The sequence below is a fragment of the Ischnura elegans genome, chromosome 6, assembly GCF_921293095.1.
Source record: "Ischnura elegans chromosome 6, ioIscEleg1.1, whole genome shotgun sequence".
In the NCBI taxonomy this organism is placed as follows: domain Eukaryota; kingdom Metazoa; phylum Arthropoda; class Insecta; order Odonata; family Coenagrionidae; genus Ischnura; species Ischnura elegans.
In genome coordinates this window covers 97,848,258-97,872,051 of record NC_060251.1, presented here as the reverse complement: position 1 = coordinate 97,872,051, position 23,794 = coordinate 97,848,258, and the positions used below count along the sequence as shown (strand labels likewise).

Sequence of the window (23,794 nt, the reverse complement as noted above, 5' to 3'; positions counted from 1 at the left end):
TATAAGAAGTAAATGGATTATTCTGTACTCATCTTCGCCCTGCGGGCATCGATTGAAATGCGCCTGAAGTACCAATTTAAATCGAGATTCAGAGGGGCGGACTAGGTCCTTTTCTGTTTTCACCTTGGACATAACCTTTGAGCGTGAGTCAACCCCGTACGTTCTTCTTCTCTCCGTCGCTATTCTCCAGTGGGTCGCCAGATCTCTTGTCACCTTTCGCGGATTTACAGTGGGTTCACAAAACATGATGCTCGGGTCGCTGATGGCAGAGAGATTCGAATTTCACGGGGTAATAAGCCATGATAGGGGCTATTAACTGAAATCCATATCTACATTATGCCTTGCGAGTCACCTCTGGGGTGTTTGGTAGTGGGTGGCCGATCACCAGCATGCACACGTCGCGGTCAAATCGAATATTGCACTGAATAACAAAATATACGTGCGCGTTTATCCAAGGGCTAAACCGCCCAACGGTTAGTAATTCATATGGTGAATTCATGCAAGCTTAGAGCAGTCGAAAAAAATACTGCGAGTCGTCCTAGTTAGTGCGTCATTAATTTTATTAACGAAGACTCCGTTCCTATCTCTGACTGTACGAGGAAATAATGACTTAAATTCACGGTGGGATAATTGCTGTAGCTGGGCCGGTATGGCGTACCCCCTAAAAACCAAACTCGTCGTAAGCGTACCGGTTAAACTACCTTTTTAAATCAAATCGAGAACTGGGTGGGATGATCTTAAAATTCATAATTATTCAATGCCATTTCACGCGATTGTAAAGAGTGACAATAAATATGTCACTCTGAACCCATCGCCGCACTGCGCTCACAGGTTAAAATGCGCCCCAAGAGGCTACGTAAATGGCGATTCTTAGGCCACCTCTATGCAGTCCCCTTCGGCGGAACCTTTTAGCATGAGTCACCCCTGAGCCTTCCTCCACTCTCGCCCGCCGCCCAGAAAACACGGCTCACCATTGCTTTTCCCTCTCTCGGCCGCTTTCTTTCTTGCGCACTTGCCCTCCACTGGTCTATCCCTCCCCCCAACCCTCCCCTATTCCTCCCCCTTCATCTCTTTGTATTATATACCTCTCTCCTCCCGCACACGCTCTCTCTTGATGCTGCTGCTGGTGGTGGAACGTTACCAACCCCTCCCCCATGTTGCCCCCTTGTGTCGGGGCGTGCCTAGCTATCTTCTGGGGGGAAACCACGTTGCCAGATATACGACATTTCGCGCGCGAGCTCTCGTGGACTTCTCTCTCTCTCGTTAAGGTTCCGCGTTTAGGGTTGAGCTTTCACACGGAGCCCGGCTGCTGATATCAACTGGATGATACGGCGGGGAAGAATGGCGACGTAAGGTTCTTGAACTTACCTTGGCTCGCACTCGCCGCGTGCTCTTTCGTCAAGAAACTCAACTAACTCTGCGGTGGTTTAGAGGGGCGTATGCATGGGGTTCGCTTTCTTCGTTGTCTTGGGGTGGTAGGAGTTCCGATCAGCTGGCGATGTTTTTATTATTGTTCCTCGCGGGGTCTGAACAACGTAAATAGACTTATGTCGCGCCGCTTGCTCAATACGGGCTTTGCGTAGGTGTATTCCGGAGGAAGCGGTAATCAATAAGAGGCCGGCGATTCCTCCCGGGTCGGTCCCAACACATGCCGTTTTGCGCTCGCCGTTTGTTGTATTAGTCCCTTTTTTCTTTTTTGTTCGGAGTGGAATTTCAATGTTTCTAATGTTAACAAGGCGTCACTTTGAAACATTGATGAGAATTATATATTTTTTTAATTATTGCAATTCTTGACCACTTGCTATGGCATACCTGCATGTTTGTTTTTTGAGTGTTGATCAATAAAAATATGAATTAAAATCACTGTCGACGTTTTGACAAATTTATTGTCTTCCCCAGGGCTGGGGATTAGATTGAGAAACTGAGAAAAATCAACCATTATGATCAGTTACCCATAAATTTTGTTCAGGGTGCCAATGAGCTTTTTTGCATCCCTAAAAATTGTGTTGGAACTATTTTTAGTCATTTTAAAGGATGAAGAGGGCAGTTCTCAGTGTTTTATGCTTTATTTTTCAAACTATTGAAGATACCTCAAAGTATATGACACTGCACTTCAATGCTGAATTGTTATGTTGTGAAAATTATACCTGTTGAAATGGTCTATGACCATCTGATCTTAATGCTTTGCTCTTAATGGCATAATTAACAGTTATCATTATGTGAGTAGACAAATGCCTTTCATAGTTCTGACCAGTTAATCGTTGGAGGCCATTGCTTCTAGGTCTCTGTAAGAATTGAAGATTGTAATGTAAAGATAATTTTCCCTTGCACACTCTTCATCATTCCTTCCAACTCTCAGAAAGAATATATCCAAATTATATCTAGCTTTTATTTCATCACTGGCTTACCTGAAATATCACTTTCAATGCCTTTGATTAATTTTTGTTGGGATGGTAACAATACCATACCGTATTATAAGTCTGTCCCGTTCATTTCAATCATTTTTTGTCTTATAATCTTCTGGTTATTAGTATTGATTGAAGCCAAGAAAAGTTAACCAGTCTTTAATAACACATTTGAAGCTTGGATTAATAGTGATAGAAATGGGCATTTAAAATTTTTGAAGGTTATAACCCTCAATGTTAGTAGTCCTATGCGTAGCATTGTATAGAACCCAGCTTAGGTACTCCTACTTCAATGTAAAACTGTATTAACCTCAGTGGTGGGGTCCTACAGGCTAGTGATTTTATCTTTCTGATAAGAATACTGAGAATAAAATGATGCAGTACATGCTATTGAGAGGCTCCTTTTTTATGTCATTCCTCTATTTAGAAACCAATGTATCACTTCTTGTAAGCATAAAATTTATCCCTTCGAGCTTGTCGTGGTGAAAAGTTTGAACACTCATGATAAATATAACTGATGATTTCAGGCTTAATTTTGTGAAACCTTTCCATTATGGAAGTGAAAGAATTAACTTTGTAATGTTCACTTATTTTAGTTTGTGGTTTCTGGCGATACTTTGTGGAATTTGCTGAACATTTTGGATGAAAAAAATGGTAGTGTTTTAATAAAAACTGTGGAAAAACAAATATTAATTTTTTTCATCCGCAATGTTCACTTTATATATTTAAAAAGCATTCATGTGAAGATGTGACCATGTTACGAATCTGAGAAAGTAGCTTGAAGATGCCTTTCCCGTTATGTGTTATAAATGTGTTATAATGCAATGAAACCGAAGTCGTGCTTTTGAAAAATAATAAGTGGACCTAACTAAGTTTATTCTTTCATTTCCGCTGACGATGAGGGCATAAAATTGTATTTTCCTCAGGAATATATTTAAGTCACGCATCTCATTTTACTACTCTGCTGAATAATCACGATTGCTGCATATGGTGGAACAAACTTGGCAGTCTACATAAATTATGTGGAAAATTAAAAGTTTTTCTTCTGTCATCTTTTTAGCATATTTCTTCATGGAGTTCCTTTCAGTCCAACAAACCATACAACACCATTGTGTTTTCAAGTATTAGCTACCATGTCACATGTGCTAAGTGTGTTACCTTACAGATATGTTATGTAATAATAATAAAGTATACCAAAGACTCAATCTTTGCGTAAAGATTTTAGTATCAGATCAAGTGTTAGGATAGAGCACCTTGAGTTCTACTGATATGGATTTGAGTATGTATGAAAAGCATATCTGAGCAATTCATCCGTACAGAAATATTCTGCTCAGAGATGGAGAATGAATAATTAATGATTCCAATTGTTGCGAAAAAGTAACGTTAATGAGACAAGCACAAGAGGATTGATTGTGACCCTATCATAACAATAATGCTCTTATGCAATTATGGCAAAAAACTGAGAAAGTAGCTGGCCTTTTGGAAGTTGGCAATGTAACCAGATGTTGAGCTGAATCCTGAATCTCTCACTGGGTAGAGGGGGAATATTGGATTAGGCCCAATGGTTATAGATGGGAGCAATATGTGACATTAACAAATTTCCGCAGCAATTCCTGTTAAAGGTTTGAGAACCCCTCCGTGTTTCATTAACTTACTCAAAAAGTAAGAAATAATTAAACGAGAAAAAGCAATTCTTCATTAAAACTTTCGCGGGTGCTCGTCATTATGTATAAAAACTTGTGGGCTATGTCGCCGCGTCAATTCTTGGATTGCCCCAACGTTTCCCGATCGAAGCTGGTCGCTTTTTCTAGGGGTTATGAAGAGTTGGGAATTAAATATCTTTTATATAGGTACCTGTGTCAGGTGGTGGGGGAGGGGAGCGGTAGGTTGGAGGAGTGGGTTGTTGATTGTTTTTTCTCACTAGGGGTTACCAAGTACGGCTAATTTTAATGCCGGTGTCCCTGCTGAAATTGTTCTTTTCTTCTTTTGAAATTTATTGATGTCATGCCATGATGATGGAGAAGCCATTGAAATAAGATTGATTAAGATGAATTGATTTGTGCTTGATGTTACTAGAATTGTGGTATAATCAAATTATGACAAAAGTAGATACATACATATATGTATATCCTTGTTATCTCAAAGGTTGAACACAGAAGTTATTCAAACTATTTCGGAAAATCTTTTTATTGTTGTTTAATGAATTTGAAATATTTTATTCTTCCAGGCTGAGCCATTTTATGGTGCTGTTGATCTTATTCAATTCCCAAGGTACAGGGAATTTGTGGCAAACCCAATGGATTTAGGACTGATGGACAGAAATATCCGTAGGAGAACATATGGGAGCACTGAAGCATTTTTTGCTGACATGAAATGGCTCGTCCACAACAGTATCATATTTAATACACGTAAGTTTTTCATATTTCCTACATATTAAGCGATCATGCTGAAATCATGTAATTTGTATAATAGACTGGAGAGGGTTCAAAATGACGTTCTTAGAATTGCGGCCTTGAAGGCTGGAATTGTAAGGGAAAGTGGAGAATATAAAAATATTATGAAACTACTAGGGTTGTGCGAGTAGTACTTTTTGATCTCGAAAAAATTTGAAAACTGCTCGTGGGTATCGAGTCTAGTTAAGTTGAGTTCGGCAATACCTCAACTGGGGAATACAGCAATGCATACTCCAATAATTCTCATTTTTCCAATCCCCTTGTGAATTTTCTATTTTGGTCTAAGCTAGATCTGAAAAGGAAAAGATAATGAGGAACGTGGACAGTAATGATGTCACAATTAGGAGATGAATGAAAATTAATGTGTCTTAAACAGTTCCATAATCACAATTGAAATGAATATGTCGTCAATTTAATTTATGTGTGTATCCAAACTGCTCAGAGGAGCCCTCAGTAATGACATTGTGCAATTGCAATAAAGCTTATATAGGTCAATGAATCATATAATATTTGATCCTTTAAAATTCTCTTGTGACATCAAATATGTACCAGGATATACCAGCATTGTCCGCTGAAACCTAAAAGTTGTATTTTTTCGTTAGAAATCCTTACAATTTTTACGTAGTCTCTCTGTGTTTAATAAAGAAAGTATGGGAGGGCATGAAAGTATCACATGAGAAAGTATACCCGATGCAGTGGTCCACTCCGATCACGCAGCCAGGCCGGAAGACGTTCGGCCGCTGCGGCTGACGAAAAGGTATTTGGCGCCCACGTCGACTACTATAGTGGTTGACTGCTAAATATACAAAAGCTGAAACTCCTAGGCTAAGGCATTAGAACAATTATCGACTTCAAATCGGCATTATTACATGAGTTCCATGATAGCGCCTCCTGTCGGCATATTTCTGAACTTACTGGCCTTGACAGCCCTGTAATCGAAACTACTCGACTCGACATTCGTAATACTACTCAAAGTACTTGAGTCGAGGACTAATTACTCGATTTGACTTGAATTTTTGAGTACTCGCACATCCCTAAAACATACAAAATATCTACACCTTCTCAACACACATGAAACAAATTGAAATTTGTAAGTCGTCTTCGCCGACGATAAAGGGGTTCGGGGGAAACAAAGCAGGGAACAAGTCCAAATTCTCACACATAGCAACTTGCTTTATTCAGCCCAAGCCGTACACACTGTTTCGCTGCCAAACCCCAACTGCCTCTCCTAGCCGCCACCAGCCCCACGACCCTGGAGTCACTGAAAGAGCTCATTTGTTAAGCGACTCTTCCGATGACAGCAGGAATGTGCTTAATGGCTGGGTCCCAAACGAAGTCCGTTCAAGGCGACCCTCGTCGGAGACCCTCGTCGTCTCGCAGCTTATAATAATCTTAATGAAAGAGCGCTTACAAATTGAAATTTATTCCTTGTGTAATATACAGAGCTTGAGTAATACAAAATTTTTACATAAAACAAGGAACATTAGGTCCCCCTTAGGATAATTCCTGTTTGGGGATAACCGACTCTTCAAAAGTCGCTCTTTTAAGATATTTTCTACATAACACAAAGTACATAACACACTGCAGTTTTGCTGAATCACAAAATCAGCACAAAAACATAATTTTCTTGATTTCAAATGACCAATCTATTACATTTTAAGGAAACATCTCTCTTTGTTTAACAAGATGTGTGATGAGGCAAGAAAGTATATTTAAAATCGAAAAATTAGTAAATGAAAAAAAAACATTTGCTGGAACATAAAAAAACTCCAATAATATTCTTACAATCATCATTAAATAATCATATTTGATGTTGTTATCTTTTATCTTTAATTAATCTAAGGGCTACAACTGCTCAATTAAGATCCCTTAGTCAGTTTCACAAACCTTAATTATGTACCAATTACATACATGTATCATCTTCCAATTTTTTGAGTGTTGAGAGGTTATAACAGCCTTTGAAAATCAACAGATATATTTCATTTATCACAAATGTATTTAAAAAATTAATTTGTTCATTAAAATGTTGATTTTTTATATTTTTACGTATTTACTTATGAAACTGTCTATTCTAAGGCTTTATAAAAAGACATCTGACCATAAAATTTAATTATAGTTATTATTGTAATTATTATTAATACTAATAAATTTACCATGAATGACTGCAAAATGACTACCATGTCAGCAAGAGCATTTATTTTATTTTCTGATGTTTACACTCAAAAGCTGGTTGTCTTTGATAAGCAATCCTCCAATGAAAACAGTAAATAATCGTTGCTCTGAGTTGTCACCGTCCCTCATTTCCAGTTGTGGTGTTGGTTAAGGTGACAATCCTGGGAAATATGATTTCAGTGCACCTGAATTTTTACTATTTTACCAAGAAGGTTGTCTTTAGAGAAAACTTATTTACTCCATTATTAATATGTATCAGTCGATTCAAATTAAGTACTCTAGCTGACCTCGAATAAACATTTCCTGTTAGATCTCAATGCTATAAAGAGATTACTCCATTTGTAATGGATTTGGAGTGGAATGCATAATTTCAATTTTTATGCAAAGAATCTTTGCAACTAATAGTAAAATCTCTACTATAATGGAGAGTTTATGAGGCATTGTAAATAGCTAGCTAGACTTGCATGCTAAAATATCCAATATTGCCTGGCCTTTGTGTTGCTGGTGCTCATCATTTATACAAGTTTTACCACTGTTGGTGAATGTCATTAGAGTCACTCAACTTGGTCCAATCAGAGATGTGTTATAAACTTTCCGTATTATTTGGTGGGAGTCTGGAAACATAGTGGGTTGAGTACTCTCCTACTGACAGAATGATCCTGGGTTCAATTTCCAGATGAAGCTTCCAAACACTCGGAACACAATCCTCCCGAGGGGGGTGGCTCAAGAAAAGCAACTGGTTGCCCCAAATTGAATGTGTGATATTCAAACAGCTGTAGCTTAGTCCATGCTGAGCTCTACCATTACCCGTCCCAGCAAAACTTGGCACTATGTGTTTCTCTATATCTTTCCTTCATGAAAATTGTTTCATGTGGCACTATCCAAATACTCACTGGAATCCATTCATTATGATAAATGAGATATGGCTCTGTGAACTAATAATTTCATTACTTAATTTTTATGATTAGTGAGTGGTTTAACTACAATAGCGTACATTTATGACACTTTTCTCACTTATTAGTACAGCGGACTTCCGATTATCCGGCTGCGGTTTATCCGGGTTGAGGAATATCTGTGCATGATTTTCACTCTCGCTTAATTTTTTCCACGATCTTCATAAAAAATAAAATCACACTCAAAATCATCAGAATTACTGCATTAATGCTAGGATACACTGCACTTATCATTTCATTTAGAATCCCCTTCGTAAAATCGAACCGATCGCACACTAGCTGCATTCACGGGAGCACCATGTTCATGTTTTCCAAGCCTCGCAGTGCGGAACCGTGCTCCGTGATCACAGATACACGTCCGGCAGCAGTTGCAACCCGGGCAACTTGTGTGAGATGCGACTGCACGGCGTGGTGCTTGACAGTGTAGTTTCCGACGTCGAGCAGTGGTTTTGAAGCATTCGTACAAACCGCTTTTCTGTATCCGTGATCACACAGCCACGGATGTGTGGTTTTCGAAACCAGACCTTACATGGAGCATTTATAATATGACTGCAACCATGTTATCGCCGCTAAAAAGATCGTGAACTGGCAAAGAAAGCTCTCTAGGAGTCCAGGAAGCACTCTAAAATAACAAAATAACTGTATAAATAATAATATATTGTTTGTTTTACATAAATCATGTGAAATAATTTAAGAAATTTAAGTGAAAGTTTGAATCATCCGTGTTTTCTGATTATTTGTGCCGTCTCTCCCCATCATTAGCCCGGATTATCGGGAGCGTACTGTAATTCCTCTTGTGATATGTCTACTAATTTCCATTTCCTATTTACTTTACAGAGCATTCAAAGCTGACATCAATTGCCAGATCTATGTTGAAAACTTGCCGACAGGAGTTGATGGAAATTGAGAATTGCCCAGATTGCTACTGTAATGCTCACACTAGAAAAGACAATTGGTTCATAGATGTCTGTGTAAGTCTGTTATTTTTTGTCCACGTTGATTTATCGTTTTCATAGGTTAAAATTCCTGATACAAAGGATGATTTTTAGGCCTTCCTCATGTGGAGCTACTCTATTTAAACTCGAGTTGAAAACTAGTTGTGCATGCGAAAATAGTGCTATTGGTTTTTGCAATCACTGCCTGCAGACTATTGCAATTGATTCTAAACAATCATTTGATAGTGTGGTGGTATTAAGGAGACATGTGTATTTCCCAGACTCTCTGTTATAGGTACCATTGTGGGTTGAAGTTTTTGGTAGAGGTTTTAGAACTGTGTGGAGGATTTTGCAGCTTAACACATTCAGCACGGAGCACTTCAATTGACGTGCTCTGCCGGTTGGGTCGGGAGCCCTTTCTCCGCCTCCGTACCTGGCTAGTATCCACTTCCGAGTCTTCCAATCGTGTGCATGGCCTTCAGCAAGCTTCCCTCTTTTGACCCCTGTGCGCCATTTGTAAATAGCAGTATTTGAACGGATGTTATGGCGCGAAAACCTCTATATTTTTCTTTCTTACTTCATTGGCCAATTCTGACGACTTTTATGAAAATCGGGCCCGCATTAAATGTGTTAATAGCAATATTGACAATTTAGTGAGCACCAAGATGGAAATATTTGGCAAACTCAAACAAGAAGAGAAACATGAACTGCCTCATCTTTGTCACAGAATACCAACCATATCATTCATAGGGTTCCTGATCATGAAGGCTGAATATCAATGTACAGAAATGTCTTAAATTACTGGCAAAAACTTGTGTTATAACAAAATACTTGTAAAGAAGGAAAAAAATCCTACCAGTTGATGCAACTGAAGCCAGTTGTAAACATTAAAAATCTTTTGCATTTTAGTCAACCCATTTTTGATGTGCAAGTTCATTCACAAAATGATTGCTTTCGCAACTGGTTTACCGTTTGAGTTGTTTAAATTGAAGCTCCTGTTAAATTATTTGTAGAAGCGTGGTTTAAATTCTTTGTCTGAATAAGGTTAGTCAGTTGCTTAGCATTGTTTTATTTTTGCATTTGTGAAATAGTGTGTGCTAAGGTTGACAGATTTTTATCCTTTTTTTTTTTTTTTTTAGAAAAGTAGGATTCTCTGGTACCACCATTGTTTTAATTTAATTATTTTCCTCATTGCCGAGGTAACTCCCGAGTTCATTATTGCAAAATGATTACAGTTTTGCCTACTGTTCTGTGAGAATTGTAACTTTGAATAGGAGATACTCTGTGCAGTCCCAGCAATAAATGCCTTGAGAACCCCACTGGTGAATATTCCATCATATCCACTTATGTTGAATACTCGTGGAATTTTGGTCTGGAATTTGGAAATTCCTGGGAAAAATGGTTTTTAACACACTGCGGTAACTTGCATCTGTACATACGTTCCTATCATCTCATGATCTTACACATTGCATTGAAATGACTTAACAACCATTCCTGCGGACAGTAATTACTACCCATAAACAGAATGCAGCCAAAAATGCTTAAGTTTAGGACTGGGTAGGAACCTCGAAAACCAAGCAACTCCCGTGGAAAACCTGTAAATCCTGTGGAATTTTTAATTACGTCTTACACATTGGGAACATCATTTAACATTTGTGGAAACCTATGCTCCAATAAGGGAATTTCAATAAATGCTTTAGGTTAGTTTTTGGTTGCTTCACACTGCTGAGTTCAGTGCCTCATATGCATCACTGACCTCAGTGCATATCATGTGTTTGTATACTTTTTCTTGGAGTATTGGTGTCAATTTTTTTGTTCATGAAAAATAATTTAGGGCTGTTTAGGAGCTTTATATTTCTAATGGAAATTTTTATAATGGAAAATAAGTTACATTTACAGTAAACTCTTGATTTTACGAAGTCAGTGGGACCGGAAAATTGTCACTTCGTAAAATCGAGTTTCGTAAATTCAAACCTTTTTCATAAGTCACGAAAAAATGTTCGCTTTTGTTTCTTCCCCCCTTTTTTGTCTTTAGTGGTCTTATTTAAATGTTTTCGGTGGTTATTCTCGGTATAATTCATAGAAAAGGCTTTTTGCTATCGATTTATGATGTGAAAAATCGTTAAATAATTATACCACCATAAAATTCCCATTTCTTGTTCATACTTCAACATCAACGATCGCTAAAGAAATTCCCGACCAGTTTAGAAAACGTAATCAAATAATGAATTGCAATGTTTATTATAAGAATTAACAGTAATAAATTTGTGGTTAGGAGCCAATAGCTACTATTAAGTATGCAAAAGATAGATATTTGTTTCTGACACCCACGGAATTTTAGCGGCAGCCGGCCTAACCGCCATTTATGTCGCCCTCTATCGCTCAGTGACGAGAAAAAAAAGAAAAACAAGGGTCTTAGTCCGTTTCCAAAATAACCTTCGTAAGTTAATATTTCGAGTTACTTCGTATTTTCAGCAGAATGTGCTCTATTTTCACTGAGATTCAATTACGATCATAAATAACGTAGGATGTGATTATCTTCTGGCGAATATTTGAAGTAAATTCTGTTTGAGTTCTCCGTCCGACTACTGTGTTCCATCATCTTCGCAGACGTTGCCATAAAAGACTTAATTCTTCATCAGGACTTTAGTCTTCATACCGGGTGTGAGGTGACCTGTTCATATAGTATGTTTCTCTCCTTTTATGCCGACAGGAGCAAGGTTCCAACCGGAAAACGACAGGAGAAACATCTTACAGTATCGGAGAAATATAGATAGAAACGTTATTATCCACATTGATTGTTTTCCTACAAGAGACGTTTTATCATTTCTCAACGTGGTTAAGTATTGGTTCGCTAGCGTGAATTCCCAAAAAATGACACGCAAAAACCTGTACCGTCACCTCATTTAGTTTTCGTGTTCCTTTCTCCGCCGTATTGAAAGTTAGGCAAAGGATCATTGACATAGAGAAAAGATTTTCTTAGTTTTAGCACTAAAAAATAGTCGCGCCATAATCGTAAATAAATATAGTGTGGAAAGAGCAAAGAAATTAATTTCAATTGAAAAGTCAGCTGAGAAGAAGAGAGACAATTTTAAGCGCGGCACCATTTTCCCGATAGTGGAAGATACTTCTTCCGCCTCTCTCCGGTTAATAACCTTCCCCCGTTGCAGGTAAAGATGAACCATGCCCTTCTCCACAATCGGGGAACGTTGCCAGTGGGTGGGGTGAATAAGAGTGGGATGGGGATTGCCTGAGGGAAGAAGTGTGGTCAGCACAAGGACTGGTGAAGGGGGCAGGACAAAGAAGGGTGGGGAAATGGCCTTCAGCTCTGCCTCAGTCTACTTTTGGGGGCCGTATTTTTTTGCGACGCACACAAGCTCAGTCTCCTTAGGGATGGAGTGAATGGGAAATGCTGGGGAAGGAGGGGTTTGGGATGTGTCAGCAAGATCTGCCAAAGGCGGCAGGAGGGAAGGGACTGCTTTGGAAAGACAGAACCCCAGCATGGAAGAACGGGGAAGCGCGTGAGAAGAAAGTTCATGGTTAGACTTGGAAGTGCGTCTTCATTATGAGAAGCCTGAAATATAAATTGGCGGTAAATAGAGCCCAGTACTTAAGATATTTAAGTTGTTCATTCACAAAGGCCAATATATACACGAAAAGATATTATGGCGCGGATTGCATGTATCAACGTCCATTTCGGGATGTTATTAATTTCTGTTCCCATTTATAAAAGTAGCAAATAGATTTGAAAGAATGATAATCATGAATAAAAATATCTAAATCGATATCCAAACGCACATGAGCAAAATAGATGAATGTATACATACCGATCCATCGCAAGTAATACCGCTCAAGCTTCTTCCGGTATAGGACTTTAAAATCCTGGATAATGCCTTGGTCCAAGGGCTGGGACTTGCTAGTCGAGTTCGGGGGTAAAAAGAGGACTCGAACATTAGCCAATTTTAGATCTTCCACGTATTTATGAACGGTGGCATTATCCATTATTGAAACAATTTTGCTGTTCTCTCCAGCAATTTTTCTCTGTAGACGTATAACCGTTTGCTGGAAAATTTCTCGGGTCATCCAGCTGTTTTTATTTGCATGGTAAAAAACGGGGAGGGCTTCCAATTTTACACGTTTTAAGCACCGTGGCCTTTCAAATTTCCCAATGACAACGGGCTTATTTTGTCCATGCCCGTTTGGTTGACGCACAGCCCCACAGTAACACGCACTTTACTCTTTTTCCCCCCATGGCACCTTTGCCCTTTGAAACCCAGGGTTGCGTCAGGTAATGCATTAAAAAATAGCCCAGTTTCAGGGGCCAGCGAGGGTGAGCTCGTCGAGGAAAGGGTCCCGGATTAGGGACCCTTCGAAGTGCTTCGGCGAAAAGTAGTCAAGTAGTCTTCGTTGTACGTTCACAGCAGTGCAAAGGGTTAATTAGGGATGTACGAAATACTCCGCGCGACCTTCCTGACATGTTAAACTATGAATTATTGTCGATGCTATGTTTACGAACAGGCACGTAAATAGGGGCATAATGTCAGCCGCGATATTTTAACTTAACTCCTACTCCCCCTAAATTCCCACAGTGAGATTTTTGGCGACCCATTTCTCTCCAAAGTTGCATTATCATTTACGATTTCGCACTTTTGATGGACCACAGTTGGAAGCGCTGATTTTTTAGCTACTTACGCCGGCGTAACTAGTTTTGTTGACAAATTTTTCGCCGTAGTTCGTATAAACGAATGCCATTTGCTCCTAGGGACCGAGCCGAGGTTCGTAAATTCAAAACATTTGGTATAATCGAAACTTCGTATAATCGAATAGCGCCATGTATTTAGCATAGGCTTTTCACCGGGACCGCAATATCACTTCGTATAATCGAAAACTTCGTAAAATCCTGCTTCGTGAAATCAAGAGTTTACTGTATTTATTTATTGTAATAAAGAGGTACACATACAGAAAGACTGCCAATTTAAAGTGCACTTATAACAACAAATATATTGAATATAATATATATAATATATAAGAAATAATTAAATAATATTTATTTATTTCAAATTTAAATAGAATAAAAAGAAAACAAACATTTATCTGGCTATCTAGTCATATTGGGATAAATATGTTAATGCCCGATGAGTAAAATTTTTAAGTGTCAGAGTAAACGGATCAATATCACCGGGGAGAGAATTTATTAAAGAGGAAAGTCTATGGAAAAGTGAGCGCTTTATTACAGATAGCCTGGGTGTAGGAATGTGGAGTAAAGAGGTAGATCGGGTGTGGCGGGAAGGCACTAATGTTGAGGAAGGAAACAATGTCAGGACTGTCGAAGTGGGAGTTAAGGGTTTTATAAATGAATTTGATGTCTGATTGAAGTCGGAGAAGGGAGAGACTAGGGACGGATAAAGAGGATAAAACTGCACTAGTAGGTGACTCGCGGAGATTTGGGTTTCTAAATTTTACAATTTTGAATTTACATTTTTTCAACCAGGAAAAAAATAGGAGACCTCTTCTCCAAAAATAATCTAAAAATATAATATGAGGTCAAGAGGGCAATTCATTCTATCATGTATTTGATTTTTTTATTTCAGAGGAGGCCTCACATCCTCGTATGGGCCAAACTGAAGGGATTCCCGCACTGGCCTGCCAAAGCAATGCGCGTCAACAAAGAAAGTTGTGTGGATGTGAGGTTTTTTGGACAACATGATAGGTCAGTTGACGTACATGGAATGTTAATTGATAAGAGTAATTGATAGTTGATAAAAGCTGTGGATATTTATGAGTTTTGTGTTTTTAAGGGCTTGGGTACCAGCTAGAGATTGCTACTTATATAGCAAAGAAATGCCAGCACCCCCTAAGAACAGGAAGAAAAATAACTTTGATGGCTGTATAATGGTAAGTATGGGTTCTAACTACGATTACTATCCTATTATTGTATGTATTTTATTTTTCTGAAATTTTGCTTAGCGAATTTATGCGAAAAAAGATCTTAGGGAATACAATAAGCATTTAGCATCCAATTCAATTATTATCCTCCTTTTGTAAATTAAGAAGTCAATTTTGTTAGTTTAATGGTGGCTAGTATACATTTATAATTTTTATTCAATCATTCATGCTCATGAAGTTATTTTTTTTGTGTGGCATTATTAGCATGAGTAAAAACATGAGGATCTCATTAAGTTCACTGTATCATGGAATAATTGTCACAGCCTCTCAGTGGATTAAAATAGCATCAATGCCAATTTTAGCCTAAGCCTTAATTGACTAAGAAATAATGTTCAAATTTTGAAAGTGCAAATGTTGAAAAGATCCTTGACTTAAGTAATCATATTCAATTTCAGGAAGTGGAAGATCACATAAAAAAACTTAAAGAAAAATATGGTGTTTTTGTATATGCTCCACTGCGAACCATTTACGACCCATCTCAGGATGAAGAAATTTTAATGAAAATGTTACCTAAGGTAAGAGATATTTGCATTTTGCCTGTGCATCTGAACATATAGTAATGCATCCATATATTATTATCATTCTATGTTTATTGTGTCTATATACTGATAATTCACGTTCAGGCTGAGAAATCCATTCTTCAGGATATTTATTGTGCAAATGTGAATGAAATATTGTTCAGATACGACATTTTTACATTACTTTCATGAGTTGATAAAGTCATTTTGATATCATATAATTTTTTATTGCAGTATCAGCCAGTAAATTTTGATAGTCCAACTAGTTTTTCAAGGGAAAATCTTCAAGAGGACCAAATATCTAGAGAAAGTCCATCAATGTCTACTGGAACAGAGGAAGAATCAGTATGTTTATTAACTTATTTTTTGCCTTCGTCATATTTCCTAACTTGGTCAAAGACTTTGGTGGAAAATGAGGAGATGTAGTTGCTTGAATCCAGCTAGCTTGCTTTCCTTTTTATGTAATTCAACTTGTCCATTTATTCCGTTCATGTTATACTATTTTGGACCAGCTTTATCTTTAAATATGGGTTTGTTTCACTTTACTAGAACAATTCTACGACTAGAAGCTTGTTGTTAACCTTACTTATGTCATCAGTGTTCTGAAAAATTAAAAATGTAGTTAAGCTGTTTCAACTGCATTTTCATTATTTAGCAGTTTTTAACTATTATGTTTTGTCTTACTGCTCTCCAAGTAAGATTATTAACCTTGAATCTGGGAACTATTTAATTTTTATGACCGTTCACTGTAAATATAATGTATCCAGACTTTCCAAAATACTTCTGAAGAATTGGTAGCCCAGTGGGTAAAGTGCTTGACTAATGACCAAAGGGTCCCTAATTAAAATGTAGGGTGAAGGCTTTGGACATTCACAAACGAAAACCACTGAGTGCAAGGTGGCCCAGGGAAGCCAACTGGGGCCCTCATACCCTAAATGTGTGAAAATTCACCTTCCCATGCTAAGTCTGGGGTGAGATGTACCCTCACTAATGGGGAACATGCATGGAATTAGTTCATCATCCTAGTTAGTCTCATTGAATAGAAAATTTTCTCATGAGTCCAAATATATAAGCCAAAACTCTCCTGGTACTCCACAAACGTCAATAAATGCTAATTAAAAATGCTTGAATATCGCTTGAAGTCACGTGACCTGAAACGCCTTCTGACGTCATCGCACGGAACACCATTCACTTCGCTAAGAGAGTAGAGTGTTAGAGGCTTGAATGCAAGATATTTAAAGTAAAAATTGCAATTATTATCGCCAAATTTGCATTTGAGCCCTCGTAGATTGATTTTCTATCCACTTCCTCAGTCTGTCATCAGTGGATGCCGTTCCGTGACGTCACGCTCCAATGACGTCGTGTTTTCAATCAGCTGATGAAGATCAATTTTTAAAGACTCATAACTCAGCTAAAAAGCATTATTCATACGCGAAATTTTCGACGAGTACATTTGAGGTAGAGGCCTTCTTATTCCAGTTCTTTAAAAAAAAATGTGCATGTTCCCTATTATTACAGTAAAATCTCTATGTAGTGAACCTCTTTACATCATAAACCTCCATACTTCATACCACCCCTATGGTCCCGTCCGATTTACATGTAAATTTATAGGCAAACCTCTTTGTAGTGAACCTTTTTATCTCATAAAACCTCCACTTATCATGCCAAGGAGACACCCCCGAGACGGCCTAACTACCTCCGCAAGTCGTACCGAGACAACTAGAGACCATTAATGCAGCCACGATTACGTATATGGAATGATATTTTCAGCGATAAATATTTCACCCATATTTTTTTTTCTTATAGACCTTTATTATGTTATAATTTTCTTGTTAATCATAAGTTGTGGCCATTTTGTTCCATATGAGAGCATACCTAACAGTAAGTAAGAAAATAGGTATCCAACTATCCTAATCATTTTAAGTGACTGTTGAATAAAGAGAGATCACATCGTTTTCTCTCAAACCATTGTAAAAATCACGCAATAGCACTTGCTTTCTGTAATTTTTAAATAATAAATACATGTTCACTAATGCATGCATATTTGTTTTAACACATAAATATTATGATTTAAAAGACAGTAGTGCCTTCATTTCCGAAGGACATGAAAAAATGGTGCCTATCACTTAAACCTGTCTCTAGTGAACCTCTATACATCAAATTGCCCAAATTTTGGTCCCCTCCATTACAATGTAAAGAGGTTTTACTGTACCAATCTTTGGGTTGAGTTCTTCAGTGAGTGGTAGTGAACTGAAAAAATGGTTCAGATACATTTATGATTTCAAGCATTCTTACTCCTGTGGGCATGTAAATGGTTTTTGGCCTCCACTCTTTTATATTTATATATACCTTCTCTCATTTCTATTTCTGCTTTAATTCCTCTAACATCCTTCGGCACTTGTTCTCTCCAACACAGTCTTGGTCGTCCTAGAGGTATTCTTACGTTGAGGCCACCATTTAAAACCTGTTTTAACGTGCTGGTGTTGTCCTTCTAAATGTGTGGCCCAGCTATCTTAAATGTTTGCTTTTTATTGTTGCAATTATATCCAGCTCGCTATAAATCTCTCTCATTTCTCTATTTCTTCTGGTTCTCCAAACTCCGGCTTCATAAATAGGTCCAAATATTTTCCTTAATTACTTTGTTTTTTAAGATTATGAGCTTTTTTCGTGAGACTTTGCTAGTGACCAAACTTCGCCGCCATAGTGTATTATAGGTTGGTGGACACAATTCGATTTAGATCAAGTCCAACCATGGTTCAACTCAAGTCAGGTTTTGAGTGTCTTTGCTTATCCAAGAAGTTGTACTTAACTGTGCTAATTTTCAGGACCGAGACCAGTCTGTTGATGGAGATTCCACTAGTCATAAGAGGAGGGATTTTGAGAACACATTTGATGATTCAATGGAAATCCCAAGTGGTAAGATTTTTTATGCTAATGTTTGATGAATGTAGCCTGTAGAGTTAAGAATCTTTTTCACATAATTTTTGAGACTTGTCTTTCAATGTGATTTCGGTTAAAGAGATAAAAAAAATTAGCAGCTCAATCAACCTGGAGTAGTGTTTAAGGTGCAAATAAAGAGTGATGGGATGCATGATTTTGTCATTTGTGCAGTTGTTCTCAAGAATTCTTGTGGCCTATTTATTTGTATGACTGTGGTCAATTAATTTTTCAAGTAGTTTTGTGAAATTCACTGAAATTTTACTTGAAGTGGGGGGGATAACTTCACAATACTGAATTGAGATTACCCCAGGAGTGTTTAAATTCTGTCTGTGGTTTGTAATTTTCTTATTATTAAATATGTATTTGCTGGATGGCTATCATATTATTTTTTTATTTACAGGGAGTGATGCTGGTAGTCAGTCCAAGGAGAATTCTGCCCGCTCAGCTCAATCTTTAGGAAAAGGTGAGAAGGCTAAAGAGGAGCCTGCAACAGAAAGTGAAGCATCCAAAGATGAGACTTTGGCAGTGGACAGTAAAAGCGATGCAGAGACGCAGGATAAAAAGGAAATAACTGAAGGAAAAGAAGAAGGGAAGAAAATGGAAACGGTAGAGAAAGAAGAAGTTAGTGATACTCAAATGGAGGAAACCGAGAAAAAATCCAAGGCGAGGGAAGAAGACACTGAGGAGATTGCCAAGGAATCACCTGCACTGGAAGATGAAGGTGTGAAAGATGAGAAAATGGATGATGAAGAAGCCAAGAAAGAGTCTGTAAGTGTGGATGCTGAGGAAAAAAGTAGGGATGGAGATAGTGAAGGAATGGCAGTAGTGACTACTACAGGGAAGAATGAGGAAAAAGAAGAGAAAATGGAAGAGAGAGAATCGATGGTGGAGAGTACACAATTGCAAGATGGCAACAAAACAAAGCCTAGTTTACCAGTAAGTGTAGAAGAAAATGCCAAGGAAACTGAACGTATAGAGATAGATGGGAAGGAAGCTGCTGGTGTGGCAGTAACAGAGATCAGTGATGAGGCAAAAGGAAAAGGTAGAAATGATGAAGAAAGAGCTGATGAGTCCAACTGTGATGTTATCAGTGAAAATTCTTTGAAAGTAGCCAGCGACAAGAATAAAGAAATATCCGAGTTGCCAAATGAAGTGAACAGAGATCAGGAGGCAAGGACGGAAGATGTTGAAGAAAGCAGTGTTGGTGAGAACTCTGTAACAAAGGGTCCAAGTGAGACTTCCGGTGAGAGGAAGGTAGATGTTCAAACTAAGGTACCTGGTGGTGAGGATAGGGAAGAAAGTGCTGCATCAACCCCTGATGTGGAAGAGAAGCCAAAGAGTGACACGAACGACACTCCAGTAGCTGAAACCATGAGCAAGACTAGTTGCGCGCAGTTGAAAAAGGATGCTAATGATGCAGTTGCAGGTAAAGTCAAAACTGATTCAGGTGAGTTTGTTAATGACGATAGTGAGGATGAGAAATTAGCTGCTTTGATCGATCATAAAATAGTGCCAGAAATACCCAAAATTATAAAAACTGCTGGAACCGAGGATGATTCGGTCAAGATCACGCCACCTACGGATTCTGCCAAAAAAGATAAGCCAACTGATAGTGGAACACCTGAGAAAAGCTGTGATAAGCCTGAAAATGTTGCATTGGACAGAGAAGGAGAGGAAAGTAGGGCAAAATTGTTTCAAAGCTTAAGGCTTGTAAATATCGAAACTCTGCATAAGCAAGATGCTAAGGAATTGTTAGCAAAGAAAGGTGGAGTTGAGTTAGAAAAGGTTAAAAAAGACAGTCCATCTGGGGTGGTTGGGAATCAATTGGATGTGACAAGCAAGATTGATGTAAATAAACTGAGGGAGAGTTTAATGACAAAGTGTGCCGGAAGTTCTGTGATCAGTAGTGATTTGAATCCTTCCGAGAACGCCGCTTCCAGGAGTAACGTTAATTCACCATCTAAATTGAGTACTAAGCTTAAAATTTCTGAATCCAGTAGTGATGACGTTGAAAGTAAAAGTATGGGTGAAAGCATGGATGTGGACAGTGAAGATGTGACAAATGATACTCCTGCCGCATCCTCTGTCATACCGACCTCTCCTGGTAGCAATAAGGGAGACGTCGGCTCTCAGCTTCGGGTCTTGGGAAAATTGCAACAGAGACTTTCCTTCATCAAGGAAACGGCAAGCGATTCAGAGGAATCTGCTCTGGAGAAGGAAGATGAGAACACAGCAGAGGATGCAGATTCTGTGACAGGTGATGCGAGTGGGACCAGTAATAGTGATGAAGAGGAACCTGCCTCTATTAAGGATAAGAATTCGGAAGCTGAGAAGAGAGGAGATCCAGCAGCCTTAAGTATAGAACAGGATGCCAACTCGTTTGTTGATGTTGCAGTCAAAGAAGATAATAGTTGTGATGGAGATAGTAGCACTAGACCCTTGACAGAGAAGGAGAAAAAATCAGTGGAGCATTCGGATGATGTCGAGGAGAAAGGTGAATTGTTGAGTGGTAGTAATGTTCTGGGTGATGAAGAGAGTACCTCTATTAAGATAAAGGGAAGCAGTAAAGATGAAAAGGTAGAATCAGTGGAACTGGATAGCGATGAGGAGTGTAGTAGAGACAGTGCTCCAAAAGTGTCGGATAATGAAACAGAGAAGCCCACTAAATCAGTCGAGTGTAACAAGGAGGTTAATTTGGCCAAATCAAAGAAACCTCTCAAAGGTAAAGCTTCAGAAGTCACTGATCCGGACAGGGCTAGTCCCATTACTTCCAAAAGGCCTAAGCTTTTGGAAGATAATGATTCGGTGAAATCTAGGGCTTCTCCTTTGAAAGGTAAGTCTGAGGAAGTGGTAGAGGAAGAGGTGTTGAATAGGGAAGTGCTGAAAGAAAGCAATATGGTTGTGGTTCAAAAAACTGTGAAAACACGGCGGTTGGATGACGAGACGAGTGGTACAGGCAGCGCTCCCAAACGGGCAAGGAAAGGTATTGCCCAAAAGTCATCTGTTGTGGATAGAAGTGAATCCCCTGGCCAAGATGAAGTATTTCCCTCTATGTTTCTTGACCCAAGTGTAACCATAACTGTGCTCCAGGAGTCAGAGAAGGAGAATGGAGTGAATAAGGACCAGTCAAGTAGCTCATCCAGTGTGGAAGAGCTACGTACAAGTGTCAACTTGTCCAACGACGTGAGCTTGACCATGGTTCAGGGAACTGGAGCTCTAGAAGGTTTAGCTGTAGTACAAGATGGTGCCATGTCGAGGAGTAGTGAGTCACAAGATGTTGACATCCTTGGTCAAAATGCCCAAAACTCTTTAGTTGCCCCTCAGTTCAGGCCGAGGGCACGAAAGTCGTTTCCCCGCCCATCCCCCAGAGCGTTCACCCGAAGTCCCCACACCCCGAGTCAATCTCCGAACATGGAGGTAAGGAGGCTCTCTGCCAGCTCCTCTAGGGAATCGAGCCCTGTGAACATAAGTGGTAGCCCATCACTGTTAAAAACTGCTCCTGCCAACAGCATGGCTTCCATGCCGGCAGTGGCCATGCGTGGTGCTAGTGGTCAAGCTCCTGTGCCTATGATGCCCATGAACAGTTTTCCCTCCCCTGCGTTCACCTCTCCTTCAACGTCCCAGGGATTGGTGCGTACCGTGGTCTCCCCAGTGATGCCCTCATCATCTCTCCTCATGTCCCAAAGTAACTGTATATCTCCTCGACTACCTAACCTCTCCCCTCGTCCGCCAACTTTCCCCTTCTCTGGACATCATTCACTCTTCACACCATCGGAAGCTGGGCCTGTTTCAGCAGAGTTCAATAAGCACGCACAGAAGGTAAAGTCCATCTTAAACCTTTTCTATTATTGTCAAAGAGCTTATTTTGTTGCTTACATTGTTATTAAATGTAAAGAACCTGATTCCTGCGTATGTATTAAAAATTTAATGTGATTTTTGGCAATAATTTAATTCGAGCTTGTCGATGTATTTTTTCTTTAAAAAATGTATTACCAGGCAAAAACATTCAGGGTGGCATTCCAAATTGGAAAACCGGGAAAAACTAGTGAATTTTTTAATCCTTAACAGAGTCATGGTATTCATGCTGATAATTTTTATTATATGTATATGATTATGAACATACAGAATCCTCTGTCATCATTTCCTTAAATGTAAAATTATTTGTGCACTGAAAGTTTAACTGGTGATTGGCTTTTTACTGTCATATACTCGATTTTAAAGATTTTGCTATTTTAAGTCACAGTCTTTATTTAATGAATCATTGAAGTAGAATTATTTTTTATGAGTCAATAACCATTGCAGAGATATTAATTTATAAATGTTCACGCATTCATTCTCTCACTTCTGGTAATATGCCTTAAGCAAAGAAAAAAAATATTGTTCAGTGCTACCAAATCATATATTCCGGCATGTGGCCAGAAATTTTCGTTGGGGGTGCTGGGATGGTTTGTGGGTTTCTTACAAGTACTGATATTTTGTTGGTTGGTTGTTTCTGGGTTATTTTTCTGAGATGCATTAATTTTTATTATAATTGATACCTAAATTTTTCGAATGTGTTCATCTCCCTTTAAAATCTCAGTCCTTTTATTGCTTATTGATCAGATTTCAAAGGTGGTTATATCTTTCTGTTAGAGCGTGGATATTTAATGGAAAACTTAATTAAATTACTGATGTTCTATTAATAAATATTGATCATCATTTACTCTTTGCATAAGTGAATTTTTATGGGCAGTCAACAAAAAACTGGGAAGGAAAAATCATATTTCATGTTAAGCTGATGGAGGTCATTTTATGAAGCAAAAAAATAATGATAGGCAACCTTGAAGCAGGTGTTGCAAAAGAAAATTGGCTGCCAACTAAAAGCAGCATACTGGCGATAGGATTGATATGTATGTACTGTATCTCTCCAACTATAGCGTCCTCACATCTATGGAAAAAAGTTCCCCCTCTAATTTTTGAGGCTTGATTTTTGGAAATAAATTCTTTAGTATAAAGCAAGCTTTGAAGCTTGGTGTTCCCCATGTTTTGTGTACGTGGGACACAACTGATATGTTTTATTTAAAAATGCATTCTCATTAGTTAAATTTATTTCATATTAATTCTCTGCATTTCATCTTATGTTGAGCATACGCAGTGAATTATTTTTAGTTTTTTTTTCTTTGTAATTTTTTGAAAATAAAGGTGAAAGAAAATTCGTTTTTTCAGCTTACTTCATGTCATCACATACTGATGAAAAACCAGGATTCTTACTGCTTTTCAATAGGGCGTAATTGGTTTTGAATGTGTATGAAGTGATGAAAAGAAATGTAGAATACTTGAAGTTGATAGACGAGTTATCTTAAGAAACGTTGGAAATACTGAAGGACCTGACACCAGGCAGAAAACCTTAGAGCGAAAAGTTCCATGCATTATTCCAATGTGTTGAAAATATTGGCAGCTATGTGAACTGTCCCAATGCGTTATCCTCAAATA

The 23,794-nt window shown here is 38.5% G+C and overlaps 1 protein-coding gene across 4 annotated transcripts in view; it reads left to right on the top strand.

Moving 5' to 3' along the window:
* The window catches only part of LOC124161233, a 177,174-nt gene that overhangs the window by 87,226 nt on the left and 66,154 nt on the right, over nt 1–23,794 (top strand). For all 4 annotated transcript variants that reach the window (XM_046537500.1, XM_046537499.1, XM_046537502.1 and 1 more), the window contains exons 7-14: nt 4,633–4,813; nt 8,821–8,954; nt 14,510–14,628; nt 14,717–14,813; nt 15,260–15,379; nt 15,617–15,727; nt 18,208–18,298; nt 18,723–22,141. In XM_046537500.1, the coding sequence (XP_046393456.1) occupies nt 4,633–4,813; nt 8,821–8,954; nt 14,510–14,628; nt 14,717–14,813; nt 15,260–15,379; nt 15,617–15,727; nt 18,208–18,298; nt 18,723–22,141 (4,272 nt within the window). The remainder of the gene's footprint in view (nt 1–4,632; nt 4,814–8,820; nt 8,955–14,509; nt 14,629–14,716; nt 14,814–15,259; nt 15,380–15,616; nt 15,728–18,207; nt 18,299–18,722; nt 22,142–23,794) is intronic.